Below are 22,634 nucleotides of genomic sequence, written 5' to 3'. Positions count from 1 at the left end.
CTCTATTTTTACATTATTCCTTTTTGAAACGTCCTTGCGCGTCCCGTTTACTCTGCTATAGAAAGCCCTCAAGAAAGTGAGTTGCGAATCTTCGCAGCCCCCTGAGCGTGAAATCGGAGCGCTCCGTAAGGTAGTCCGGTACTCCGGAACGTTTCTAAACTGTCAATACATGACGGGGCCTGGAAGAAAATCAGAGGTGACCTAGGTTGGGCAGGACCCAGAACATTCTGGACATAATATACGTCGCCTCTTATCTCGTGCATGTGTATGGTCTCCGAAACACTTGGCAGTCGAACGCTCAACATTACCGCATGTTAAAAAAGGACTTACCCGATATATTTACACCACGCCCTAAAACCCCCTCCGCTTTGAAATTCAATGAGAACATGTATACACACTTGAGCTGAGGGATTTACGGGGCCTGGCAGCTATTCGTTCTCCGTATACCTCTGCGGCGTGGCATAATCTCGGCAAAGTTCGTCGTACCAGGTTACTTTTTGTGTTTTTGCAGGTTTTGCATGTTGTCGCTTTTCTCATGTTGTGTGATGTATCAATAAATTAAAAAATATATATTTTTGGGACTTTGCGCATCGACTGTACCTCTAATTTCCCTCTATCATTGGTTAAATGTGTCCCGTTGGCTAAATTTAAACGGAGTATATTGTCGGGCTAGTCGGTGGTGTAATTCTTTAGACATGGTAAAATTGCACGAAAAACCACACACGCACGAGGCCGGGAACGTTGCGCTCTGCCTGTGTCCTGTCTTGGGGTTTTTTCTTTCAACTTTACCACGTCTGAAGAATGTCTAACGCAAGCGGTTACACATATCAGAGAGAATATCTGTTTGAGCGGATGAGAAACAATGACTTCAGGTGGAAAACTATAATCGTCATAGCCTGAGTTGCTTTGGGACGTTAAACACCAATAAACCAAACCAATAAACCAAACCGTCGTGGTGATAGCTGTCATTCGCTAAGGAACAGGACGCGAGGGGAAGGCAGTCGGTTGGGAGAGGGGAAAGGGAGCGTAGCGTGGCGGATAGAGGAGGAGGAAAAACGTGCCAAGGAGTCGACAGCAGGAAGCTATCGACGCAGCCCTATCGGGAAAAGAGCTTAGGAAAAGAAGAAAAAGCAAAACAAAACGAATTCAGGGACTCCGAAGTCGACCGTCTAACAGCTGCGTGAGGAACCGACGAGAGACAGCTAGGGAGAGCGTCTCCATCTCAGATATGGCGCTGTCACCGCGAGATGGGAACCAGAAACGGAAATAAAAAACTAACAAAAATACAAAATGTAGTACTTCGAGCGGCGGTGACGGAGGCATATCGAAAGCGAAGAGGCGGCCCGCAAGCTCAGAAAGTAACAATAAAAAATAAAGCAGCCTGTCGAAAATGTAAAAGAAAAAGACTGTCCCGCAGCAGAATGGCGAGCAGACGACGACTCGCGCGCATATTCGAAACGGACTTCGCAGACGACGATTGTCGGAAACGACGAGGGAGGCGCGTATCTCGGAGAAAATCCATATGCGTATATGTTGTACCTCCCCCCCCCCCCCCCCCCCCCCCCCCCCCTTTCCGTACCTCTCTTAGCGTACAGATATATACGTTGCCCGTCCCATAGTGATCCGTGAACGCGCGTGCAAAACAGGCCTCCCGTTTCTTGCACGTTTTAAGATTATTTTACTTTATCTTTCTTCGCTGTAGCGCCGTTCCTTTCTGTGCGGCTCGCTTTCTTGCCACCCCTCCTGCCGATAACGTCTTCAAAACGAAACCCGCGAAAAAAAAAAAAAAAGCGTCCGTAGAGACGATATTGATATTTGCTTAGCCCTTCCCAGACTTGTGCCATCCCGCTCCGCATATTCCTTTCTCGGTCCGGGTAGGAACTCCTCGCGCGATATCGGCTCGAACCTGCGGCACGAGGCAGAAAGATGACAGATCGAGCCGTTGCCGCGCATTCGTTCGCATTCTTGCCCAGGCTTTGCTTTTTTGCGCTTCCTTCGTCGAGTTTCGTTCGCCGAGACGCGTATATGCGTCCTCCGCATGTTCCCCTCGTGTTCTCGCGCTCATATTTCAATAACCGAGCGCTGTATACATACTTCTGACTTTACTCTGGGTGCGAAAAGAAATCGAGATCGGCAAAGGATAGCAACGCCGTCTTTTTCGCTGGAATTCTGGAGGCGATATGGAAAATGCCAAGGCTATACAGGCGACGCGGTGGACTGTTTCTACGTCAACCAGTTGCTGCTTCTCTTGCAACAAGCCATGTTTTTTTGTTTTGTTTTTTTAAAGGCAAACGCCGAGAAAGGGCGTGCTTTCAAGACATTTGGTGCCACCCTTGCCACTTGGCTGTAAAGAGCCGAACCGCGTTATAGCGAAATGATTTATAACTAAATAATGGATATAACGAAGTAATGACGACTCCCCTTCGGAAGCTCGGTCAACACGGGCTATAACGAAGCTACGGCTATAACGAAGTAATCGCAAGACCCTTTAAACTTCGATAATAGCGAGGTCCAGCTGTAGTGTATGCAGAATATAAAAGACTCGGATCTTGCGGCAGTGCGGATCTTGCGGCAATTAGGCGCACCGACCAGTATGATTTCCTTTCTTTTTTTTTTTAGCTCACAGTGCTTTTGCACGAATACGCGCGAGTTAATCAGAGTTCATAAAAGGTGCACTGCGCATTGCGCAGCGAAGTCCGGTTCTAAAAGCATTCCACGAAACTGATTAGCGGTAAGCACAAAAGATTTCAACGGGCTTTAAAAGGACGCGCAGCCAGACCGTGCCTGAATAAGAGGGCCTGGGAACAAAAGACTCCTATTCATTAACGTTGCGACATGCGTCTGGTTACTCGTTTGAGGATTGGTGGCGCCACCGTCGCTTTCATTATCTTCTTTAAATTTTATTTTATTAATGGCGCTGATTTCCACGAACCGCGAGAATGCTTGAGAGTTGAAGCTTGCAGTGATGGTAGCGCGAGGGGAAAAAAAAGAAAGTTGAAATGTGGCTTTTCTGCTAGGCTATCGTGAACTTTTTTGAGCGACCGAATTGTTGAAAAACATTACTGAAATAAAAAAAAAACAAACAAACTAGAAAAGCCGTCTCTTTTTCTCCTTTAAACGCGCTCGGCGTTGCAACAGTTGGTCCAGTAACACAAAGGAGGCTGGCGGACTACCTCAACCGTGCTGTTAATTAGAAACTAGAGCTAATGAATAATGGACAACTTGTTCTTTTCGCCATGCGAGTGAAAGGTAAAAAAAAAAGGTATGAAAAAGTGCAGTTAGAACTCGACATAGTCGTGAAGCTTAGGCAGCATTGAGTGACCAACCTGAACTTCTGCACACTTCCTCGCTGGCTCAAGTCGTTATGCCCCCCCCCCTTCCATCTTTGCTCGACATGGTATACGCGTTCCGCAACCGGCGCTGCGTATACCATTTCTTTCCGCGCTTCTCAACGGCTTTCTTTCTCGACGCCGCCTTCGTTCTATGCTCGTACGAGAGTTGCTCATGCTTGGAGAGCTGCGTTAGCGCGTGGATATTAAACCCTCCAGCTGCCGAGTAGCAAGCAAGACGCTACAAGTTAACGCTCGAAGTACCTTTCGACCACTGTATTCATTACGCGCTCTTGAGCCAGAAAAGTACGTTGAAGAACAACAACAACAAAAAAGCCTCTCATAAGAACTGCGGGTGGCCTTAACGAATGAGTGAACGCAGAAGAAATGGTTAGCAGGACATCAAAGCAGCCTCCTTGCTTCGGGCCCCCGTATGTGCATGTAAGGTTTGACCGTTCGTCACCGCGTCTTCATAAGATTCACTTTGGAGCTCTATCTCTTTTTCTGCTCGTTTTTTCAAGGGTCCCTTCAGAATTCTTCGGTGCGCGAGAATTTAATGGCGCGTCCTTTATACACGGCTGATGCCCGCTCTGTATACGTGTCACTAGTTAAGTGCAGTGTTACCGAAGGTAGATTCGTACGGAGACCTCGCTGAAGGAGAGATCGTTGGCGACTTCCAAACTTCAGCAGTGTTTGTGTGACGTTAGACACGCTTAAATTGAAGGAAAATTAAGCTTTAATGACTAGTTTGTTGAGGAAGGAGGCATTAGATGTTTTTGTTTTACCAACTGAGCGCCGGCGGTTGTCGTGCTTGAGTGACGCGATACACGATCGTTGAGGCAGCGCTCTGCCTATACTTTGATTCGAGGAGGTGCGCACAGGTCCAGCCTCTGACATGCTGCACGGAACTCGTCACGCTGAGTGTAGGGCTCCTTGACGGAACTGCGTCGACTTATCACGGCGCCATGCGCTTGTCCCAGTTGGGGATAATTAGTTCCCTGCGCGGAGGCTTTGTGCGCAGAAACGCTGGCGCTGCGGAAAGGGCAAGTAAAAAAAAAAAACATGAGTATGTAAGAAAAGGGGAATGAAGCGGCGAACGACGATCAGTGAAAGCAGACGTAGAAATGGAAAAGACGACCCTCTTCAAAGCACAGATCCGTGCTCCGTCCTCACCGTGGGTATGGTGAAATAACTGTCGTCCGGCCGTCTTTAATGATCCCGCAAGTCGTTGAATTGTGCACTCGAAAGCGCCAAGAAACGCATAAAAAAAGCGCAGGAGCCCCCGGAGTGCCGTCTTGCACTATTTGAAAGTCTTAGCACAGCAGAGAGCAATGCTAGGAAATTTTTGCTCGAAGCAGACGGGACTTATCGGTGAGAAACGCAGACAAGCCTAAGTCCCGTCAGTGTTGCGCAAAAATTTACCGGATGCCGGCTGCGCATGCGCAGTGGCTATACGTCTAGGCTAGTACGTCTACGCTATGCTAAAAGCCTGTACCATAGTCCTACCTCTACTAAAGCTTCAAAATTAGTACGTCTCCGCTGTATAGCGCATGCTATTGGTCCCGTTGATGAACAATGATCGTTGGTCAAGTGGTCCACTAGTCCGCAGTTAAGAATGCCATATATGAGTAGCAGAGTTTGTCTATATGGCGCGCGTCATGTGGAATTCAGGAGTGCACTGCTCGAGTAACGACTTATGCGTGATGTTTTCGGATAAATAGCCCTAGTCTAGAGCGGTGGGAGGATTTCCTGGCCGACTCCGACCCGAGCACACAGCTTATGCTGGTGACGAGGGCCAAGGCAGCGGCGGAGGCTGACGGGATCCTGGAATAGGGAAGACCGACCACTGAAGCTCTGCATCTATCTATCCCCCCACCCCCTACTCCCTAACTCTTCCTTTTGCAACAATAAATGTTTTTATTACTGCTACTTTCGGCGATAGCACAGTTTCTGGTTCTGGGGGCATTATGAAAGAGCTGTATGATACTGCGCCGTTTTCTGGCATTCGTCATAGTTTTATTGGCTGTGGATTCAGCTGACAGACAGCGTAAGACAACAAGGACAGGTACGACTCAACATCTTGTCCTCTTGTGCCGTTTTTCTACTGAACCTGTGGCGGACCAACTATACTTCCACATTATAGTAGGATACAACTTAAAAAAACAGCAGTTGCTAACACTGGGCCGCGGTCCGTGGCGTCTTGTATTACTCCGCTGACCAATAGCAACTGTGAACGAAATCAGCTTTTTAATGTTTGACTATATCAAACAATCCACGTACCAAAATAATAAAGCTCATAATTCTTTTTCTTGTGATAAGCTTCTTGTTTAGGTAACAAGAAACGTTTAAGCAGTGGACTACTTTTTTGTCGTGGAGGAATTCTGTGCGCAGAGGCTGAATGTGGGCGGAGCTTCACTGCAGACTTAAGTTGTATCCGACTATAGTATGCTTTCGCGCTTTTAAAAATATGTGACGTAAGCACGCACGGTGGGAGCATGGTTCGAAGTTGCCCAAGATAGCCACGTCGGCACCTATGGTACCAAGAGTCGTCGCTGCTGTTGCTTTTTAGAGGGCGCACGAGTCGACGTGCGTTTGCGTGTGTTGTAACCACCACGTGGCGGTGTCGTCGCAGGTCGCGCTGGACCCCCATTAGCCGAGAACTGCGTCGCGACATGACCGCAACGAGCAAGCGCAAGAATTAGGAGACACTCGGGGTCTGCCCACAACTTCGAATGGTGGCTAAAAATGGCTGCCGCCCCCAGCTGCCAGACATGCTTATTACGGGGCGAGCCGGTGTCCAGCTTGCTTGTCGCGCTGGCCGGACACTCATTGGCCGTTTCCCAATACCTGGGAGGTACGGACACCGCTTCGCTGCAGCTCTGTTTGACGAGTTACACGCATTAGGCATCGATTTTCATTACGCGGACGTCGCGCCGCTCATGTTCGAGTCGTAATGATAACACGCGCCGTGCTTCTCTGTCCGAGGGACAGAAATGTATATACATAAAAAGGCGGACGAAATTCACGGCGCAGCGCACGCAGACAAGGGAACACTTTCGTCCCCGAAAACTAGCCCGCGGATAGACACAAGACTGCCGAGAAGAAAGTGCGCCGAGAGGCGGCCGTTTCAGCAAATGGCCTCGCAGAGTCATTCCGTTTCTCTGTCCCCGTGGTAATTTCGGAAGCTATCCACAGATGTCGGCGAAACATGCAAGCGAGTGTTGTCCAGGGGCGGATTTATGGGTTATCCTGGGGGAGGGAGCCCCATTTTAACACGTATGTCTTGGAGTTCTTTCATAAAAAAAAAAAAAAATCGTTTTGCATGGTTTATTCCGCTTGAAAAATTTCTCGCCTGTGTCTCCCGCATCTCTAGCAAATCCGCCTCTGGCGCTGTCTGTTGAAAACATGGAAAAAATATTAGAACCTCGAGGGTAGTTTTTGAAGCATTGCGTTTCATCCGCGCACGTGTCGCGTTAAGGCGGCGAGTTATGCAAGCGCGGTGGCTCTCGGGCGAGCCGGTATTTGTTCTGCTTGATGGCTCAGCCACCGGCGTCTTCTCGCGTCGTTCTCAATCCAACAGGCTGGCGACGGAAAGCTATACACTCCCGGAGGGCAGGCAGCTGACGCAATGATGACAAACTCTGCACTTTCTGTACGCGTCGAATCATTCCAAACTACGACATTCGCTGCTGGCCGTAGAATACACGCCGGCTACAAGCACTCGAATGCGTGTAAGCGCCCGCCGCGTGGCGGCGCTGCATGCGGGGACCGGCGGAGTCTGGACTCCATAATAAGGTCTCTAGCGCGCACCCGCGCACAAAACCGGGCGAAGGCACGGACGGCGCCGAAGAATGGAACCAAATAAACTGCTTCCCAGCCGGACTACAAAGGCGAGAAAGGAGGCCTTCCCTCCGTACGTGTCCTTGCTTCGCTTCAAACTCGGCGACGCGGAAGCGCACAAAGGTCGACTGCGGGCAAAGCGACGCCGCAGTCCATGCTTGGGCTCCGACAGGGGACTCTGCGGTTCAGGGGCTCTGTGGCTTTGCTTTCGTTTTTTGCTGGTCCCGTTCCCCTCGCTTCTAGACGGGGAGAGAGGGAATGAAAGAGGGAGAAAGAGACAGAGCGAAAGCGAGCAAACTTTCTACCCATTCTGCAGCCTCCTTTTGCGCGCTTCGTGCATTTCTTCCCGAGAATCCATGCTTCTTGCCGTTCCACAGCGACTACAATGAACTGGAGGAAGGAGGCAGTTGTCACCCTTTCGGAAGGCAAGGCAGAGGGGAGGGATAGATAGATGCAGGCGTCCCTCCCCGCTGCTGTCCCGACGTAGCAGGGCGGGAGGGTTTGCAGTTTTTGGGACTGCAGAATCTAAACTATTTTCACAATGGCAGATCGCGTCCTTGCAGCGTGTGTTTGCCGGAGCCAGACAGGCAAACACAAACGGCCTGCCTGCCTGCCTGCCCGGCCAGCCGACCGCCAGGCGGCGTCCATTCAGGCACGGCGTCCGCTATACGCAGAATAATACACCGCGCAGAAATGCGAAGAAAAAGCGGCACAAGTCGGCGGAAGTGGCCGCTTCACAAAAGCAGCGCGCGGGGCGTGGTAGAAGGGGAGTGCACAATCCGCTTCAAATCGCCGCCCGAATGCGTCTTGACTTGCGTGCGTGCGTGCGTGCGCTGGGTCGGCCGCGCTTCGCCCTGCCCTGCCGATTCTTGGCTCTGCTGCTACTGCTGCGGCGGCGGCGGCGTAGTTGTTCTGGCTACACAACGACGCTGGCGACTGAGCGGGAGGGTTCCAAGCAGGGCTCCAAGCGAGCGCGCGTTCCTTCTTTTTTGGCCAGCGGGGAACTGCCCCCGAGAATAGCAAAATGATGAGGTCCTTAGTGGAGCCAGTGGAAAGGCTACGCATAATAGAGGCGCCCCTCGGCGGACAACGATGCACTGTGGGCGCACGCTGTGGGGGCGCTGCTGTCGCTTCTCGGGATTCGGGGGTCGGAACACAAGTTTGCTTTCAAAAACGTGCCCGCCTGCGGCGCGGCGGCTGATATTAAACGCATGCGACGGAGCGAGAAAGAGAAGAACAAGACGGAAACGACCGTCGGAGCGAAAAACACGACGTCGAGGAGAAGTGCTCTAAACGTCGCTCTTGTTCGCGACGGGTCGCGTGCGACGTAGATTGCTGTGTGTATGTGGAGGAGGAGGGGAGGCGGCGCCCACCTGCTCGAGCGGAGATGAAGTGGGATTAAATGAAGTGTCTGCACGGACGATGATGTTAGACAGACGGACAAACGGACGGACGGACGAAGAATTGCCGATAGAACCTCATGCTCAGCGAGTCAGCGCTGTCTTCAAAAGTGATAGCAGCAGTTGTGCTATCTGGGCCCAGAAAACAAAAGCTGAAATGATCAGCGAAAGCTCGGCGTACATCTTGCTGTTCAGAATAGACACCATCACGCATTTTTAGCACGGCGGCACATATCATTCCTTTGCTTATGCACAAAAGCCCCAAAACAGTTAGGTTCTCTCTTAATGTTCTGTTCGAGAAGTTCGAGGTATTCAGGTTCATCGCGTGCAATCGTTTTTTTTCACAATTGTCTACATAATGAATATCTTTGGCACCAATATTCACTTTCTGTTTTTATGTACAGTTTATGATAACTAGTTTTTCTTCAAGTATAGCGTCTCAAATCGCAAGAAAACCAGCAAGGAAATCTAGACTTCCTCGGTTGACACTGTGGTATATGTTTTTTTTTTTCATTATTCCTTGTACAACTGGTATCAGTAGCTCAACGCCTGAGTCAACCTTCTCGATCTCAAAAAACCTAGACCAGTCTTAGTTCTGAAGCTCATTGTACAGCCCAAAGTAATCGCCGTAAGCGTTCCTTAATTTTTCAGGTATCATGACACGCACTGGAAGAAAAGACAAAAAAGAATGACAGAGTAAACGGGCAGGGGTATTTCTCAACAAGGACAAAATGATCGTGCTCCACCTGTACACCAAAAAGAGGCACATTAGATCTGATGAGATCTAAAATGTCCCCAGCGCAGTTCTTCATCGCATTTTATTGACGTAACCCATGGAAATTTATATAATCAGCAGGAAATTCGGCTTTTTCAGGTACGGCTGTGCGGCCAGTAGTGTCCAAACTGGCGCTCCATTCGACCTTAGGAAGATTAAAGTCCCCGTAAATGTGAACCTTGTACTTTAAAAAATCGTTTTTTTTTCCCAGTATATATAAAAAAAAAGTACTGGTGAAAACATCAGGATCTGAATTTGGCGGAAAGTAATAACAGACGACGAGATAGTACGATTTGTCACGTGTTGGAATTTCCAACCACACACATTCTTTGTACGTTCCCACGTCTGGTCTTCTAAATGTAGTACCTAATAGAGAACGCCTGATAGCCTGGCGCGGCAGGCTATCAGTACTCCACTCTCGTATTTAACCTGGTCAGAATACATTCTGTCGGCTCTAAAAACGGCATACTCATCCGACAAATAAGAGGCACTTGCACACGGTGAGTTTAGCCACGTTTCCGCCAGACATATCATGTCGTACTCACATTGATATGCATTCACGAAGAGGACTTCCCTTTTCGTTCGGAGCCCTCTCGTGCTTTGATAATAAAGCTTAATTTCCTGTGCCATTTTCGGATGTGGCGAAATCACCATTTGGATTATCAAAGCGCCGTGAGGACCCCAGTTTTCCATAGAAAGGGCGAAAAACACAACCATCAGGCCACACTTTAGGCTTGCTCATAAGATCGAACAAATGCTCATCCAGAGAGACATGGAAGGAGCAACAAGTATCGTATCTCGTTTCCTTTTCTGTACACGTAACAACTTTGTCACCTACCATATCCGCCCAAGGACCCTGTATGTCTGACGCTGTTGTAGTCGGATCCAGGCGAGAAACAAATAGGCTTTTCTTTGCCGTTAATTTGGACGCTGCTTTAAGCATGGAATGCTTAGCTGTGCCAAACATCGCTCGAGGCCCGAGATTGCTGGCTCACCTCTTTTGGCTGGCGTGGCAAATGAGTCCTACGTTGGTACTAAGCATGGGGCTTTGGTGGAGGCGCAGAATTTGTCGCAGCGAGCGTTGTCGCCACAACAGACAGATGCGAGATTTCGAAGACTCGGAGGTCGGGCACTCACTGTGGTTGGCGGCACGAACAAGAACAGACGCACTCAGGCCATTCACAGCCTCACGCGGGAACACATTCTCGGTTCGAAGCTGTCGTACCTCATCGGCCAACGCATCCACATCGACTAGCCATTTTTTGCATCACCTGAAGAACACTCGATGCAGCACTGACGGAAGCTGCGTCTTGAAGATCCAGGCAAGAGCAGAGTGCCTCGGGGGGCGTTTCCGTGCCTCCGGCTGTGCAGATAAGCCATGTCGACGAAGGATCGCGCCGCTTAACGCAGTGAACACATTTGTACTTGCTGGTCCCGGATTCCATGAGGATGTCGTATTTCTCGGCCTGTATGTCGGCCTGTATGTTGCAGTGAAAACGTTGCTTGCAGGACACGCACGGCGAAAATTGCTGCCTACCACGAATGGGCTGGAAGCAGCTCGCACATGCGTCTGCCTCGGGCGCCATCTCGCATAGAACGTTAACGGCGGAGCCGTGAAGCGCGTCTTGATGAGACGTGGTTCCGAGTGGAGACCACGGATGTATAAATGTTTGTGAATGCGCCCATTTGACTGAAAGATGTGGTGGTTAATAAACGGGAGTGGTTGGCTTTGAACGAAGCACGCCTGCTGCTTGCTTTGACAGGGAGCAGTGCTGTCATAGTTCTCGCGGATTTGTTTTTTGGGGACCTTCTGCAGTCGATGACGTAGGGAGATATATCGATGTCGGCGTAGCCCGCCTGTGCTATACTTCATCTAAAGTTCTCACACTTGTATTGCCATTTCAGCGGCAACTCTTAAAGGGACAGTGATGACACTCCGTCAAATATTATTTTCAGTAAAAAAGTGATTATCTGGTTGTTTCTCTATATGTTGAAATGTGTCCGGCAGCAAATCTCGCCAGTAGATTAACACCCGTGACGTATTTACCGAAAAGGACGGGTTTCCACCGTTCTGAAGTGAATGGGGCTGTAGCGTAGCCTCCGGGATCTACGTCAAAAATCGGTGTCGACGCAGGCAGTTTACTTGCGAAATCAGCCGGTGATGGCGACACCTGTATTTCGTCTTCTTTTAAAATCTTTTCAGGCTTATAAAAGCCCTGTTTTTGGTGGGAGTGATCTCTTTGCGACTGGAACGCTTTACCCTATCGATACAGGCCAACTTCTATTTCTGCTCCGGGCCCCTTTAAACCTGTGGTGCTACCGTGACTCGCAAGAAGCCCGTTGTGCCAACAGGCCATCCTAATGTATATCTGGCTTGCAAGAAATTCAGTGACATATGCCTAACGAAACTTCGTTCTGTACACGAGGGCTCGCACCCGGACTATATTACACCTGAATTCCAGGTTTCAATCTTTATATAATTATGATTGTCGTATGACTTAGCCAAGACGCCGAGTGAGTGAACTAAAGCGTCTTTTTGTTTGTTCTTTATCTTTTACAGCTAGACGAGTTATTCTACTTAGGACCCTTATCATCTGATTACAACATGACGCAAGTTTTAGAATTCAGGTAAGTTCCTCCCCTGTCTTCAAGCTTGCAACCACATGCATTCGACATTATTAGGTCGACGTTTACGACCGAACCCACTGTCCACGCTGTGCTTATCTTTCATCTTTTGTGTAATCTTTATGTGAGCTTACATCCTGTGTTAATATATCCTGATATGCCTGAAACAATGTGTATGGGGCAGAAACGTGGAGGCTAACAAAGAGGGTTTTAAGCTAAGGACAACGCAGCGAGCTATGGAAAGGAAAATGAGTGGCTTAACGTTAAGAGATCGGAAGAGGGCGGAGTGGGCGAGGGAACAAACGCGGGTTAGTGATATCCTAGTTGAAATCAAGAGGAAGAAATGGGCTTGGGCATGTAATGCGAAGGCAAGATAACCGCTGGTCCTTAAGGGTAACGGAGTGGATTCCAAGAGAAGGCAAGCGCAGCAGAAGGCGGCAGAAAGTTAGATAGGCGGATGAGATTAAGAAATTTGCGGGAATACGGTCCATGGCCGCAACTGGCGAAGGACAGGGTTAATTGGAGAGACATGGGAGAGGCCTTTGCCCTGCAGTGGGCGTAGTCAGGCTGATGATGATAATAAAATGAAAAGTTTATACTCAGTCTATTATGCCTAATTATACTGGCAGCTAAGCCTGCGGTTTGAACTCGTGTTGCACTTTCCTGCTCAGTCTATAGTTCCGTTGTTTACGCCGCAGCGTGTTTTTTTCTTCTTTTCACTAAACAGCGCCGTCGACGACCGCATCGGCGTCAGCTGCCGAATCGTCCTCAACCAGCCGCTCTCAAACGCGGCACACCACGTGGGCCTCGCGTTCATCCAGGTCCTCGAACAGGGCCACGGCATCCTGCCCGCTGGGAACCTGCACGTCGACATACGCTCCTTGCACTTTACGAGTGAGTATTTTGACACTTTTACGGTTGATGGAGTTTAGTAACGAGGTGGTGCAGAGCCAAACTGCGATTCCTCGTAAGAACCAGACTTGTCCCTTCGCGCGCTATGCCTTGCGCCGGTGAGAACGCTCCCGCGCGATGGGAATGGCTGTAAAAGGGACTGCAGTTCAGTGTTAGCTCACCAATGTTGGTGTTAAAAAAGATAAAAAAGTTGAAGCTACCAGAAAAAATATCAGCCCACGTGAACGCTGAGTTAATCGATCCAGCAAGGTCGAAGCGTATACCTCTCGCAAAAAGCCCGCATGGTACTGTTAAAGCTGAGCTTTTTCTTGTTGAATTCATCTGCAACACTCTGCACACTGGAGTCTTGATCTCCAGTCTATAAAGATCTTGTAGCCTGCTTGTGAGTAAAGGAGTCGCAACCGCAAATAATGGAACTCTGATGACAATGGTGTATGACTCTCTCTCTCAGATGTCAAGCCCGGTGCAGTTCCTCCTCCTGTCATGGTCACACACGGACCTTCCTACTTTGACGGTAAGCATCTCCGTTGCTTTTCGCCGTATTGTGATCGCCACGTCGACATTACTTAAAGCAGGCTTTCGCCGTACTCCTGGTCCACCACCATGGCGGCCAGTGTGAACGTGTTACGTCGCTGCAAATCATGGAGGAAGGAAAACTCAGGAGAGGCCCTCGCTATCCGAGCTGTACGCCAAAAAGTGAGCGGAAGTCACGCGCTTTCGCAAGGAGTGCTGGGAGTCTTTGGCCGACGGCGCAGCCAATAGTAACGCCGGGCGCAGCGGCGTCGTCTGCTGCGCATGCGCAAGCGCGTCGCGACGGCGCCAAGTAGGGGGGAGTAATGGGAGCCGGCTTCAAAAAATGTGACGTGATCGTCTCTCCTGAGTTCTTTCCTCCCTCAATGCTACAGGCCATCTTGGATTTAGGTGCGCGGTTAAGAACCACACGACTGCGGCGCGCCTCGAAAGCCTCGGCTGACCCGCTGCCGCGTCTCCCCGCAGCGGCCTGGTCCCCGTGGTCTCCCTGGAGCGACTGCACGGGCCACGACGGCCAGTGCAACCCGAACCGGCTGCGGTCGCGGCGGCGCGAGTGCCGCTCGCACTACGGCCGCGGTAGCCTGCTGCCGGACATGCTGGCCTGCCTCGAACAGGGCGGCAAGGAGGTCGAGTTCAAGAGCTGCATCTGCCCCACGAGGGCCCCCACCACGACGACGACGACGAACGCCGAGGCGCCGCAGGACGGCGACCGAGGCTCGGAACCCGAGAGTGCGACCGCTCCGCCATCGTCCACGACGCGCAAGCAGGCGGCGGCGGACACGGCTTCGCAGCCATCGATGCCCGATGACTGTGAGTATGCTCGCCGGAGGAATACGCGAAATTCCGCAATTTTGAATTTTGGAAAATAATTGATGATGATCTGACGCAAGAACAGCTTGTCCAAATAGCGCCATGATAAATGTATAGTACTATATAGTCTGCACAAGGTACGGCGGAGATGCCTGTAAAGGGGCAATGTACAGGGGCTGGCATTGATGACCAGGAGTTGGAGGGTGTGCTAAAACCTGTGCTTCCAACCGTTGCTAGGTGCTAGCCTTAATTCTGCTTAAAGTATTCAAGTTTTTATCCGAGTCGGTACACAGACTGCCGAGAAAAACTACAATTTGTTCCTACGCATTTAAATAGGAGACCGCAGCGTAAACTGTGGCTGCAATTTCGCTGTGCTTTCTCGAAAAAAAAAAAAGAAATTGTGTCAGGAGTGTATTGGTCTGCAACACGGAAAACGTCCACGTTTTTCTATCCCTGCACTTGTTTCTGTCACTCCTTTAACGGATTTCGGTTCATGTCTTCCCTCTCGGCGTGGTTCTGGTGTCCTCCCAATGGAACCGTCCACGTTTTTCTATCCCTGCACTTGTTTCTGTCACTCCTTCTTTAACGGATTTCGGTTCATGTCTTCCCTCACGGCGTGGTTCAGGTGTCCTCCCGGTGGAACCGTCCACGTTTTCTATCCCTGCACTTGTTTCTGTCACTCCTTCTTTAACGGATTTTGGTTAATGTCTTCCATCTCGGCGTGGTTCAGGTGTCCTCCCAGTGGAACCATCCACGTTTTTCTATCTCTGCACTTGTTTCTGTCACTCCTTTTAACGGATTTCGGTTCATGTCTTCCCTCTCAGCGTGGTTCAGGTGTCCTCCCAGTGGAACCGTCCACGTTTTTCTATCCCTGCACTTGTTTCTGTCATTCCTTCTTTAACGGATTTCGGTTCATGTCTTCCCTCTCGGCGTGGTTCAGGTGTCCTCCCAGTGTGACTCTCTCCTGAAATTCCTCCCTCTCCTCCGTTTGTGCCCCTCAGGGAGGCCGTGCCACCAGTGCCAGCCGGGCGAGATATGCTTCATGAGCGGCCAGGAGACGAAGCCCCACTGCGTGACCCCCAAGGACCCCAGGGACCCCCGGGGCTGCGGCGGCTGGTGCTCGGGGCCCAGCGAGCTCTGCCGGCGACTGGACAACGTCACCGTCCACTGCGTCGACGACTCTGGTGAGCGACGCGAGGGCGCTGGGGTCGACATGTTACTAGTACTGTGCATGAGCTTCGTACCACGGTAGCAGGATACTATGTTTAACATGCGAGTGCCGCGTCTGCCAAGATTTAGCATTCAGTGCTCACTGCCCTTCAAGCTGAGCCACAGGTATACGCTATTTCTATTTGGGAGACTTGGTGAGAATACTACTCTCACATTTGTGTGGTTTCTGCTAGGCATAACGTCGGCGCGTATTTAATAAAAAAACATAGTGCTGAACAATTTCGGACTTCTGTGCAGCGTCATCTTTGTTCCACGACTCCGTTATAGACTCTTACGCACTGTACGAAACTAGTAGTACAGAAGGCTATGGGAGAGGACTTTGTCTCGCAGTCGACGTAGTTATAATGATGATGAAACGCGTAGCCTCTTTCCGTGTTGAATCGCGGGTCTGCTTCACTCCCTATCAAACTAAACGTGTAAGCAATTGTATGTTGACGGCCGTAATAACTGTCGTCGCGTCTGCGCCGTTTCAGAATGCCTGCACGACGAGTGGCGCTGCTCCAACGGACTCTGCATTCCCGAACAACGCCGCTGCGATGGGCATTTCAACTGCTACGACATGACCGACGAGTACAACTGCGGTGAGTATCCGTGGCAGTGTTAAGCTTCCAGCGTTTTGGCCAGGAACTGTATTTTTGCGCCACATCGCCTTATTAAATTGTACGCGTTTTTACGCATTAATACGCCGCCGTTAGCGCAAACCCCATTATCGCACTTTGCCGGTGAAACGAGTCGCAGCAGGCGGCCTTTCCCACATAGCCTTCTTGAACGTTTGACTTCACCTCTGTCACGGGTGTTATGCAGTGAAGCAAGCTTTTCAGTAAACAAGAAATGCCTCTATTGAATATGTTCTCTGATTAGATTACTGTAAAGTCCCGGCTAAGCGCACTCCTTGCCGCTGTTCGAATATATACGCAAACCTGGAATAGAAACAAGACATTTTCGGCCTCAAGCGCGATGATGGTACCGTGCGAAAAAGAAAAAAAGAAAATTGGTTTTGAGGAAAGGAAATGGCCCAGTAACTGTCTCACATATCTCAGTGGACACCCTAAAGGCGCAGTAAGGGAGGGATAAAGGAGGAAGAAGAAAGGAAGAAAGAGGTGCCGTAGTGGATAGCTTTAGTGTGCACTGACATCTCACAGCACACAGGCGCCTTTTTGCGTTTCACCTCCACAGAAATGCGGCCGCCGCGGTGGGGTTCGAATCCGGGTACTCCGGCTCAGTAGCCAAGCGCCCTAACCACTGAGCCACCGCGGCGGGTCGCAGCGCCTGGTGGAAAATTGCGTTGACTTTCTGTACTGGTATATTGAAAATGAGACATCGGTCAGACGAGAACGTTTGACACTGAAAACGTTTGACTCATGGGAAATTAGAAAACACCATTTGCCTGCTTATCGCACACATTTTTGCTTATCAGGTTTCGCTGAGCAATGTTTCCATCTTGCAAATTTCAAGCAGTGGAGATTCACATGCCTGATTCTATCAGTACCCAAGCAACCACAGATATCCATCGGCCGGCCGTTGGCCGTCCGTTTCGGATGTTCCGGACGGCCGTCGGACGTCCGCCAACAGGCGGTGGACGTCCGTCGGCCGTCCTATAGGCGTCCAAAGGGACATGTTTGTCTGGCCAACGGGCATCGATTTCGGACGTCCGTTCCCGGATCTTTCTCGGATGTTTGCATATATGGCACATGCATACTTTCTTCCTGTCTGCCGGGCAATAAAATGAAAAAGCAACTGAAAGTACAGCGAAAATATTTTATTGTGATTGTACATCAGCACAGGACTGAGTTACTTTGAAGTGTGTAACTCCTGAATAGGACGTAAAAATTCGAGCGCACACCCATCTTCCTACTTCCATGATGAAGCGGAAGCGAACAGCTTCTGCAAAAATTGAAAAGAAAAAGGTTAGTACTCAGGTGCTGCCAAAACTCAGTAGACCATGATAAATTCAAAAATGCTTGGCAACTTTGTTATTGGTATTCACGTTAATGAAGCCCAAAATAACACAGAGGTGAGAGACGCACCGACATAGTCATCATCCTTGACACCAGAAGGTATTCTATGCTTGCAAGAGAACAAGAGCTAGGAAATTGAGCATTTTTCATGATGGCACCCGCCCTACAACCCACCTGTTACATGCAGTCTCTAATTTCAGAGTTCTGCCCTCCTTTCCCTAGACTCAAGCAAAAACCAGTGTCAGGACTGCTGACAAAAAGATTATGCCTGCGCCAAATTGCAAGAGATCAAGGATGTTCGGCAGCTTTGTCAATGCTATTCATGTTAATGAAGACCACAACAGCAAAAAGAGGCAAGAGACGTAGCACAAGTCTCAACCCACCTGTAGCCCACAGCACAGTATAGCCATAACATAACTCCAACTCTCCCGCGAGAGAATGTTACAGGTCCTGCTCCATTGTCATAAAAGTAATTCCGGAGCAGTGTACTGTACTTACCTCCGTAGGCCATGCCGCTGGCAATCACACTAGGCCTTCTTTCATCCGAAGTCAGTGTAGTACGATAATCCAGCGTTCCAGGAGGGCTTCAGGCGCTTGCCGTATCCTTCGAATTGTTCAAGTTGCACACCACTTTCGTCCGCAGACTGCAAAAGCCACACATTCACGTAACAGAGCTCAAAAGGGGCACCACGCTTCGCACCTAACTGACAACGCCGCCATTACGCCGCTGCACTCTGTGGCTGATGGATTGACTTGGGCTGACTGCAAACTGCATTTATGATAATGATGATAGCAGAGTTCAGCGGGAGTTTTGAATTTACAAATGGTTTCAATCGCATTTGACCACGGCGGAGACGATGTCGCTACTGATTTTAGATGTTTTCTAGATGTACATTAGTAATTTATTTACTGCAAAATTGTGCACCACTCACTCCTACCCTTAAATAAATTTAGTTCAGCAGTGGCCCTTGCACTGCAAGTATATGACTAGGGAATTGCGCGAATTTACAAAAGCCCTCAAGTCAAACCCTGTAGCTCATAGAAATAATTTCTCCAAAGCAGATATGCGGATATTAACGCAATTTCGCGCACACTAGCGAATAAAACTGACAAAATTTTCTTCGCGAATAAAATTTTCTAGGTTAAAAAAGCGAACTCTACAGTATAAATACTCGAACGGCGCGAATTTTCTGTGTGAAAAATTAGAAAAAAAACTCTATACACATATCCTGAGAATATACTCCACCGTACATCCCTCGGACGTACACCTTGTCTCTAATGCGGATATACAAAAGCGGATACTGTCCGTACGTCCGGCGGATGTACGAATACGGATATCCGAAATCGGATTGTGTTCGTACGTCCGATGGACGTCCAATCTCGGCAAAGGACGTTCGGATCTAGCTCGTACGTCCGACGGATATCTGTGGTTCCTTGGGTATAAGGGAATAATTTTTACTTTGTACTGAAATCTGACGATATTGTTTGGTCAATTGTCAGACCCTATAATAAAGCTACCCTTTTCAAAATGTTTTTTTTTTTGCTTTTCGATGCCATACAGCTTTCTGGTTGAAAATTCTTGAATAGATCTAGTGATCCGGGTTTAATGACATTCAGCAACAGTGCATTTTTAATGAGATAGAGGGCAGAAAGACTTCTGGACAGGCAAATTACGGGTCTTGAGTACAGCAATCTCTGAGATATTGCACTTGCTGCTTTTCTTGCAGAATGCGGAAGTGATGGATTTCACTGCAGCAACAACACTTCTTGTTTGCCACTTGATCGCCGCTGTAATGGATTTGTTGACTGCTGGGATGGAAGCGACGAGGCCAATTGCACAGCTCGTAAGTACAGTTGTAATCTTTGCAATGCACTGCTTGTAGGTGCAATACAATGCACGCGGAATGCTTTCTACGAGATTGCAAGCTGCCTGAATGCACAATCCAGACACAGGGACACAATAAAACATTTGTAAAGTCTTTCTTTTGTGGACAGCAGATGAACTGCTTCATGACCCCTTAAGCTTCCTTAGCAATCTTCCTGAGCTTCAGTGTACACTGATGGGTTTAATGTGTTCATTCACTTTTAATTATTTAATGAAAACTGTGTTTAAGTGTTAGGAGTTTGGGTGGGCAATTCAGAATTATTTAAACCAGGCACAGATGCTTGGAAGTTGCTACCAGTTTCACCTTGGACTAGTTGACATCAAACTGCTTTCAAATGCCTAATCGACATTTCTACATTTTCATATTAAACATCAGAAAGCAAACCAGCCTCTGTAGCCCTTACCCAGTAGATAAGTGGATGCCATACAAAGGCTTTTGCTTTTAAGAGGGATACATTATTTGCTAGCTCTTTCTGCCTTGCTATTTCCTGTTCTCTTATGAACTTTGTGTGATGCTCATTTCCCTGTTGTTACTGTGCGCACTCAAACTGAACAGCAGGGCAGGACTGGTAATGTGCTTGCTTGCTGCAGTGCATTCGCAAGGGGAAGCATGCCATAGTTTTTTGTAGTTTTTTGCACTTTTGGTTGTTTGGGGCCGCCTGCCAGTCTGAAAGTGTTTTTTGCATTAATGGCTTTTATGTAACAAGCATTGTTTCATGTAGCAAACTATTTTCACTGACTTTTTTTTTCTTCTCCCTCCTCCTCTGCTGCAGTCTGTCCCGCCTCTCAGCACACCTGTAACAGTGGCCAGTGCATACCCATGGACAACTTCTGCGACAGTTACCGCGACTGCGACGACGGATCGGACGAGCCGCCTGGCTGCGATTCGCCCTGCCTGACGCACCAGCGCCAGTGTCAGAACGGCCGCTGCGTGCCAGGCACCGTGTGGTGCGACGGGTTCGACTCCTGTGGCGACGGCAGCGACGAGGCAGACTGCGCGGGCGCGACCCCCACGCGAGACCGCAGCTCCGTCGTACCGGCACCCCCGCCCGGCCACGCAGGCCTTCTGCTCGCCAGGCTACCTCCCAGCGTGCACAGGAAAGCGCACCCGCAGGCGCCGGCCGCCACAAGCCACAGGTGATAGGATGCGGCAGTGGACAGTGCGCGAGACCCTGTGCGTGGACACTCTATGAACTCATTGTGGGAACAAGGACATGAAGAGGCCTTTGTGGTAGTCCGACATGCGCGCGTGTCCCGTGGCTCTCTGTGTGCTGGTCACATGGTCTCCAAGTGACTCTTCGGCGAGAAAAAGTCACGTTCTGGGCTGTTGTTGTAAGTACTTCTAGATGCATTAGCAGGCTCCAAGTATTCGTGCAGTCTTCTGCAGCTTGAATTTTATGCTGAGAAGTGCTTACCATGGTGCAACAGGATTGGAAAGTACACACCGATATTGTTTGATGCCTGTAGAACATATTCCTGGAACCTGGACATACTGGTTTTTGGTTGCTGTTTGGGCTGCTCTAACTACCATCGTAAAGGGGCAGTAAGGGACTACTTAGAGCTTTTTTAGGACTGTTTTGATGGTAAAATGAGGATTCCAAGTTCCTTTTCTTCTCCATGATGCACAACATTACTGTGCCTACCATTTGGTCCTGTGGCCAGCCATCAGTCAGTCACAATGCTGCATTCCAGTGCGCTGCAGAGGTGATGTGTTGCTCACGGTGTGAACAGACGCAGTGAAACCTGTGTCACACGTGGACTTACTGTTTCATTCTGTGAAAAGACTGTCTCCGAATGCTGCCTGTGCACCAAGTGGTCCGCTAAGGAACTCCCAGCTAAAACAGCAAGCAACCAGGCATCCACGAGCAGCGCATGCATTGGGCACATTTTGGTACAAGGACGCCACACGTGGACAAGCGGCAGTTTACAAGACTGCAGCTTCGTCATTGTGGATCGATCTGCATCAACAGGAGCGCCTCATACGAGTAGGCACATTGTGTGGACAAAACGTGTGTGTGATTGAGTGCTTGAACTGTGTACAGCTTTTGGACTAATTATTTAAAAAGACGAGAGACACTTCAATGGCATTATGTACTACCGTGGCTCCTAAGGAGCTGCCTTCAGCAACAGTGTGAGACAAACGGACTTTTGTTTGCCATGTTTCGAAGAACCTGCTGCCTGAGTGTATGTAATGCTTGTTCGTAAGACTCTCCAATGTTTACAATTCCTCTGAACAGAGCACAACAAAGCTGGCTTTTCTAGAGCTGGAAGATGTCACGAGTACTGATGACTTACATTTTGTCGTCGAAACATTCCACACTTAATTTTCCTTTTCTTTACAAGGCTTGGAAATGCTTGAGCTGATGTGCTGTTAGATTCAATACTTCAGTACTGCGGCTAAATTGTCCTTGCTTAAATAAGCCTAAAATTTTTTCCTGTTCAATGTGGTCACATTATGTGTGCGCATCTTACCTTAATGCCAAGGCACAGGATAACTTACGCACTGTTCCATCAGCTGCTTCTAGTATGCTAGTCAAGCTTCTTTCAGTGAGCAAAGTTCGATTCACAAGTGTGCTTAGGTCATTTTATCGCAGGTCAGTTTGCAAGTCTCCCATGGCTGCAGTTGGTGCTAACGAACCCAGGTTGTTAATACTAAGCATTCAAGCTTATGAAATATTCTTTGAGGTACCTTCGATGCAAAGCACCTGACTGGTGTATCTTGACTTGACATAATAAATTGCACCGGCTATCCTGGTAACATTCCGAAAGTAGCATAAAATTCATTTTCCTTAAAAGCAATAAACAGTTTCTCAATGGGACACTAAACATACGTATGCTTGAGCTTTCTGTACCGACACAATGCTTGCCCATGCTGAGCTTGTAAATGTGTAATATATAGCAGTTGACCCACTTATAGATCGAAGCATTTGCACATGGTTGAAGCCAGTGTCTGATTCTAAAGCACAGTGACAGGCCTAAAGACGAAGTGTCCGTCCCTTGGTGCCATGTTGCACTGCTGGCAGTTGATGCGTTTGAAGCACGATCACTTACGAGGGAAACGAGTCTCGTTCTCAAATAGTTCACGTTGGAGTTTTAGGGTTTGTAGCAAAAAAGGTTCCTATGCAAGAGTGCTCGAGAAGCTTTTTTTGCCACACACACATACACTTACACAAACGTACAGAGATCACCTGTCCCCAGTTTCAACCCAGAAATTTTTGTTTGTGCAGTGTTGTTATCATGTTGCTGAAGATGATGCTGAGAGAGTTAATTTATTTTTATTGTATCTCCTTATCAGCCACTCTGATGTAATAAATGCTATTATGACTGGAAAAGCAAATG

At 49.0% G+C, this 22,634-nt stretch overlaps 1 protein-coding gene across 4 annotated transcripts in view; it reads left to right on the top strand.

Moving 5' to 3' along the window:
- The window catches only part of LOC149370972 (uncharacterized), a 422,419-nt gene extending 399,787 nt beyond the window's left edge, over positions 1-22,632 (top strand). For all 4 annotated transcript variants that reach the window (XM_089564096.1, XM_089564109.1, XM_089564104.1 and 1 more), the window contains 8 exons: positions 11,905-11,972; positions 12,697-12,863; positions 13,333-13,395; positions 13,878-14,222; positions 15,224-15,406; positions 15,926-16,033; positions 19,138-19,254; positions 20,069-22,632. In XM_089564096.1, coding sequence (XP_089420222.1) covers positions 11,905-11,972; positions 12,697-12,863; positions 13,333-13,395; positions 13,878-14,222; positions 15,224-15,406; positions 15,926-16,033; positions 19,138-19,254; positions 20,069-20,436 — 1,419 coding nt within the window. In that variant the 3' untranslated portion in view covers positions 20,437-22,632. The remainder of the gene's footprint in view (positions 1-11,904; positions 11,973-12,696; positions 12,864-13,332; positions 13,396-13,877; positions 14,223-15,223; positions 15,407-15,925; positions 16,034-19,137; positions 19,255-20,068) is intronic.
- The last annotated feature ends 2 nt before the right edge of the window (positions 22,633-22,634 follow it).

Source organism: Amblyomma mixtum, chromosome 1 (assembly GCF_055824585.1).
Source record: "Amblyomma mixtum isolate Tamu chromosome 1, ASM5582458v1, whole genome shotgun sequence".
In the NCBI taxonomy this organism is placed as follows: Eukaryota; Metazoa; Arthropoda; class Arachnida; order Ixodida; family Ixodidae; genus Amblyomma; species Amblyomma mixtum.
Note: the sequence above shows the minus strand (reverse complement) of the source record. Positions and strands in the feature narration are given on the sequence as shown.